General features: G+C 31.0%; 1 protein-coding gene across 1 annotated transcript in view; it reads left to right on the top strand.

Moving 5' to 3' along the window:
- Positions 1-3,213: 3,213 nt before the first annotated feature.
- LOC117121188 (carbohydrate sulfotransferase 11-like) overlaps positions 3,214-6,830 on the top strand; it is a 5,784-nt gene continuing 2,167 nt past the window's right edge. Inside the window, exons 1-3 of the mRNA XM_033266300.1 lie at positions 3,214-3,261; positions 6,253-6,379; positions 6,742-6,789. Of these exons, the coding sequence (XP_033122191.1) occupies positions 6,280-6,379; positions 6,742-6,789 (148 nt within the window). The 5' untranslated portion in view covers positions 3,214-3,261; positions 6,253-6,279. The remainder of the gene's footprint in view (positions 3,262-6,252; positions 6,380-6,741; positions 6,790-6,830) is intronic.

Below are 6,830 nucleotides of genomic sequence, written 5' to 3'. Positions count from 1 at the left end.
CGGGTAACTAGCTGTACTGAACTTTCTGAGTAAATTGAGGGCGCAATTGCAAACAATGGTGCAGAGCCGTAGATAGAGAGAGTTTGGCCAACTTGGCGCATGGGCGCCATGTTGTCACCAAACAGCGTGCGCGCGTATAGCTTTTTGGATCGATTGCAGCAACCCTAAACCCAACATAACAGTATTTCACATTATATAGCATTAATCATCTATAATAATAACTGCTAACCTCCTACCCTATCGCGTTGTTTTGTTTTGGTGACAACATGGCCGGTGTAAGTCACGTGATTGAAACCGAGTTGGCCAAACTCTCTCTATCTACGGCTCTGCAATGGTGCTTAGCGAACTTTGATTGACTAAATCTATGGCAGCCATCTTGGATGGTACACACACACAGTTCTGCGTATTTCGAACAAATACATTGCGGTTAGCGCTCTAGTATTCTTATTATATCTCTATGGTTTTTAAGTAAATCCAGACGTACACGGCGCCCTTCTCTTTCAGCTAATTATGGAAACTTTCCTATGTAAATAATTAGGAGAGATTATAAGATATTAAAAAGGAAATTGATTTGAAAATACAGAATAGTGAATTCATTTAGATCTTTAAAAATGAATCGTTTTGACAGTACAATATAATTAGCTGGATTTGGAGACATATCTTAACGAATTTTGCACTAATTTCATCCACTAATTTCATCCAAACCTGGTGTAGAGTTTGTAACATTCATTATATTATGAAAAATTATTCCTTGCTCAGTGACTGCTCTGAAAAACATGAATGAAGTATGGTTGCTCTTTTAAAATGACGTATAGTCATTAGTGCCCATTAGTAAGTCTTTGGAGGAATTATGGATTGTGCTAGCAATATTTAAGAAAATTAAAATAAATGCATTTGTTTCGCTTTATCATTTGCATGTTTGGATGTCCCATCAAGTACTTCGGCTGGTAGACTTTGTTTACTTTTACGCCCCATGACCTCATTATTAACTTTCCACGTACCTTTTAAACTATTTTTGTCATTTTCGAGCTGTACGTCATAGTAGGCATTTTTTTGTTGTTTAATAAATGTGTTAAAGTTGTGTATTTTTCTGTTTAGTTTAAGTCGGGTTTTGCTACTGGGATTGGTTTTCGTCGACCGTTGCTGACATTGTTGCCATGACAGCCCATGTGTGTTTTTTAAGATATATAAATAATTGGTAAAAGATGATTAGATGATTCCATAGACTAGGTAGCATGAAAACACAAATTTTTTTCGAAACATGCGTTTGATCCATCCTCAGTGACAAGCTTTCATAAAAATTCAAATATATTAATTGTATGATAGAATCGAATTGCTTTGCTCATATACAACGCAACAATCATTGATGGCTTGGGTGCCCTCTGCTTGGCCTCGGAGGAGTTTGGAATTAAACGCAACAAGGTTAAGAGTTTTCGAGCCTATAGGACAGCAATTTAACTAAAGGTGCATTCACACCAAACCAATTTCGAATTTTAAGATTCGGAGGCCTACCGAACTGATCATAAAATCGGATCAAGATGTGAGAATTGTAAAAATAATAATATTGGATTTTTACATTGAATCAATTATCTCTAATTTTTAATTTTTACAGTAATGATTGTCCCTTTTTATTGAATGTAGTTCATGAATGTTTGTAAGAAGTAATTTGTGTTGCTAATTTATGTTTTACTCTTTATTTTAAACATAATAAAACTAAACTTAAAATGGAGGTTTTCCTCATTTTTCTTCATCGTGAACAGATGTCTGTGCTCCACCACATAAAGCAAACGATTGATTGAATTTTATTTCTTCGGAAAAATCCTATTTCAAAAGGCGAAAAAAGAACAGACGTTGGTGTCTTGCTAATGTTGTATCTCCAGCGTGAGCGCAAATCTGCTGTGTGATTTGGGGTTAGACAGTCCTCGGTGGTATTATCGCATTGATAGACAGCTACCCACGCACATACACATACATTATTATTATTATTAATTATTATTATTATTATTATTATTATTATTATTATTATTATTATTATTATTATTTATGTACATTGTCACCGACATCACCAAGAGCTACAAACTTGAAAAAACATAATTTGTCACCCCTTTTCCCTTCGATATTTGGATGCGAACTGTATAATAAACATCTGATCAACGGAATTCATAATTTTGTATATTGTAGGCCTATATACAATTAAAATATTCAATAGTAATTCTGACGAATTATTTAAAAACTATGATATATATTGAGAGAGCAAGCAGAGTACAATTACCGTATATTTTATGGCATTTTCACATGTTACCATAAATCTAAGAAATTCAACACTTGGTGTTGAATCGATATCAAACAGTGGGGCAGTCACGACCTTGTTTGATAAAGGGAGTGGATTACAAGTTCATTGTACGTACTTTTATATATACATAATCAATCCAATATTGACCGACATTAAAACAGATAAATGGGAGTGATGCGGTAGCAAATATCACTTTTGGCATTATTCCTATTGTGTTCAAATCAACTGCACATGCCTTCAAAGGGCTGCTATTTCACATATCCGTTATGATGAAATCACATAGTATAACGTATCACTATTTCTGTATATTTCTTTTTCACTTATTTTTCACAAATCTGATTCATATGCTTTGGTTACCTTATGCTTGTATATATAAAATGAATTTTTAAAAATAAACAAGAAGATTAATTAGCCACATCTTATATTCAGTACGGTAATTGAAATAATATAATATTAATATGATATTTAATAATATAATATATTACATTTTGTATGTGCCAGTAACGATTGAAATCTTTTATAATAAACATTTTTGATCGTGTCTATGTCACCATTGGAATAGCGCTATTTTACACATAAACAGGACGGCATATACTGAAATACAATGCCGAATGTGCATTAATGACGTCCAGTTGGCTCTCGAAAGAGATGTTTATAAAACAAGTTATTTATTATTATGAGCATATAATAGAATAAGATCAAAAAAATAAAAACCATGTACTAAATTATCTTGTGCCTAAAGATCAATTAGTAACACCTGATTAAACACTACCGGTATTCATTTACACTTAAATATTGCCATTATTGATGATGAATGATTCAAAGCCCTAATTGGTTGACAATGAACCAATGAGAAAGCCAAACAGTGTGCTTTATGTTAGATAAAATGGTTGACTATTAAAAGGCCATTAAAAGGCGAGAAACATTTAGCGGATCAAAACTCAATTTCGATTTGTGTATCTGTGAAGGTAAGTATCCATTTTTTTTTCCTCGAAGCAATAGTTAATTAGAAGGAAAAAAAATAATAGAATAATATGTTAACATAAAACAAAGCCAAAGAAGTTTAGTTTTTAAAGCATTTATTTTGTTAGAAACCATTAAATCGTGCAAAATTTCAGCTAGTTTTAATGGGGCATCTGGAATCTCATCAATAGTACTTAGCTCTCCAGGAGTATACTCACCTCAATTTCATTACATTCGATTTTTCTGCTTTTGAACGCCTCCATATTGAAGTTTCGGCCGTCCTCCTCCCGTCCCCACACTGGAAAATCCTGGTACGACGGGATTGAGTTGATGATTATATTGCACCAGACCTTGCGTTGCAAATTACGTGTAGGCCTATAATTTGCAATTTCGGTTTGGTGATTTGGTGAATTTTGGCAAATAATTCAGGATTAAAACAAAACCAGTTGAATTTTGGATTTTCACAGGTCTAAATTGGGTGCAGATAAAAAAAGAAGAAACGTATATAGGAAGACGTTGTATTCATAATATTCAAATAAGATATACAAATAATTTTGTAATATGTAAAATAGATTATAGCATTTAAATTTCAATTAAACGTTTTTGATTTCAAAATTAACAAGAAGTCATGATTGTACAACAATTCAATGGTACAATGAACAATTAAGCAATAACATTCAATGTAAATGTTGCGCGCAATTTGCTGAAAATTATGCCACCAAAAACCCCTTGCACTTCCCAAAATGTGAAAATTATTATTGTACCGTTTTATTAGTCTAGCTAGGCCCAGCCTATATTTTTAATTTCATCATTCAACATTTTAAAATTACATTATCGTTTTAATCGTCTTTGATCTACAATGTCTAGCTAGGCCCAGCCTATATTTTTAATTTCATAATTCAACATTTTAAAATTACATTATCGTTTTAATATTCTTTCACCTACAATGGTATAGCAACACCTCTTTTAATTTGTAATGAATGTTTTTTTTTTTGTTGACCAAAGGTCATTTAATCACAAATATTATTACAGTATATTATTATAAAGTATTCATTAACATCTCTTAATGATTGTGTACAAAACAAGTTGTTTCTTATTTTCATTCTTTTTTACTTGTTGACCAAAATTATTAAATTACCACCATAATAATCACAATAATAATAATAAATAATAATAATAATATTAATAATAATAATCACAATCAATAATATTATTAATAATAATAATAGTAATAATAATTATAACATTATTAATAATAATAATAATCATAATCATAATAATAATCACATAATACATCAAAAAATGGATTTTATTATATATCAATTATTAAATTCTTAAATTTACAAGCTTTTTCTAATATAATTTTTTCCTGCAAGTTTTTTTCTATATTTAAGCTCAGCATAAAAGATTGGTATAATAGGCTTTGATAGCTCAGTGATGTTTTCACGTGATATTAGCCATGTTTTATAAATTACAAAGGTTGCCAAGGTCATGAGTTCATTTACAGTATTGTATTTATCTTCTATATTGTGAATTCCCTTAACAATTGTATTCATATTTCTATCTACTATAAATCCATTGTTTTTTAACACCCGGTTGATATTAGACCAGTATCCCTTTATTCGCTTACAATGTAGAAACATATGTATATAATCATCTATTAAACCACAAAGTGTACATAACGGAGATCTAATTAATTTATATTGGTATAGTTTTTTATTTGATATAAGGATGGCATGCAATAGTTTGAAATTTAGTTGTTTGAGTTTAATCTCATAAATTTCATAATTTTTTTTTCCATATGTTTTTCCATTCAACACGATCATCGTCTAGCACACTTTGCCAGTACATCATTCCTTTCGGCTGAATAAATTCCTTTAGAATTATGTTCTGCTATATAAATTTATTATTTACTTTGAACAATGAAGTATAGATTTAGAGCTATCATACTCCATAATTTGGAAATTATCTATGTTTTCTTTGGGTTTTATTACGTTATGTTCTAGAATTATTAACCACTTTTTAGGGATTGCATTTTTAACAGTCCAATATCTGATATCCAGTTACAGCAATGTACTAACTTATCTTTAAAAGCTTTGGGGTTAATTAATATACCATTTTGAATTATATCTTGAATTTTAACAATACCAGAATCAATACATGTACGGGAGTATAAAACTCTATTATCCATCTTTATATGAGGGTTTCCCCAGATATACTCCTTATAGATTTCATTTGCTGTCACAGGTTCATGTGTTAACCCTCCTCCTACTACCCTCCAGGCTTCAACAGCTTCTTTGTAGAAATGCGGCATATTAACATTCACTGCTTCTATAACATGCGGTGATTTAAAAACAAAAAGGTCTCTACCTATTTTATTAAAATGAAAGTAGGGGATGCATTTCCAAAAACATTTGTCATCATTCTTCAGAAGATTTTGCAGCCACATAATTCTCAATGTATGACGTCGTGCCTTAAAATTTGGCATATTAATATCTAATTAATAATAATTTTATCTTAGAATAGATATATCAAACCTGCCGAGTAAATAAAACAATACTTGTTTTATAATTATAAGCAAGAGTGCTTTCTTTTTTGCATTTTTGTATTTTCTACTTTTGGAGGAAGCCGAGGCCCTAGAGGTATTTACATGGTGCGTTCTGGTTCTCGTTCTAATTCTAAATCATGCCACTACATAAAACTAAAACATATGTTTAGGATTTGTGTTTAAATTATTAAAAAAAAACATCCTAGCGTGATCGATGATTTCTCAATATTTTGCTGATTCGGCATTCTACTAAGGATCCATTGTCGATTTGACAATAAGCAATACAGCAAAGCCCTACTGTTCACTACTTTAGGAAAATTCAACTTTGTCGAGCCAAGAATTTGGTTTTAGATATTACTAAGATGCTTGAAGGGCAGCGCAACCTACCTTTATTGCCTAACTTTCAAGTAATAAACCTACACTGAATGCACGTATCCTTTGATTACAGTTGTATGTCCAGCTTAATGGTGAAACAATGGCTAAATCATCCTCAGTAATATTAGCATTCGTTGTAATGATGATAATTGGATATGGATTGGTCGTGCTTAAGTCGTCCCCGTCTTATTACTATACATGTAAGTTTAAAAAACCGACTCTAATAATAACATAGCTAATCATATCCATAAAAATAATGATGGAATTGTTAATATGAATTGTTAATTCATTTTTCTAATAACAATCAAAATTTTTATTTATTTTACTTACGTTTATTAAAGTCTTAAATTAGGAGTATTATTGTCGCCTATCATTAATTGTATTAATATTTTGGTACTTAGGCCTAAATGTTAACGTTTATTTGTAATATCTTGTTCATAATCACTAGAAAATAGAAGTAGGCCCTAACAATAACAACTGTAACAGTAACAGTACCGTAACACAAGAGTAACAACTTTTGCCTCTGTAAAAACGTTGACTAAATTTAAAATTTCACCCACAGCGCCCTTAGCGGTAAGCCGACATGGAGCACAACACTCATCCAAGGAACGTAAGACAATGTTCTATTTAATAAAATAAAAATATATACAC

Source organism: Anneissia japonica, unplaced genomic scaffold (genome assembly GCF_011630105.1).
Source record: "Anneissia japonica isolate Jap-2015-1 unplaced genomic scaffold, ASM1163010v1 scaffold993_len1110182_cov180, whole genome shotgun sequence".
Taxonomy (NCBI): domain Eukaryota; kingdom Metazoa; phylum Echinodermata; class Crinoidea; order Comatulida; family Comatulidae; genus Anneissia; species Anneissia japonica.
The sequence above is the reverse complement of the archived record's forward strand: the minus strand, read 5'-3'. Positions and strand labels throughout refer to the sequence as shown.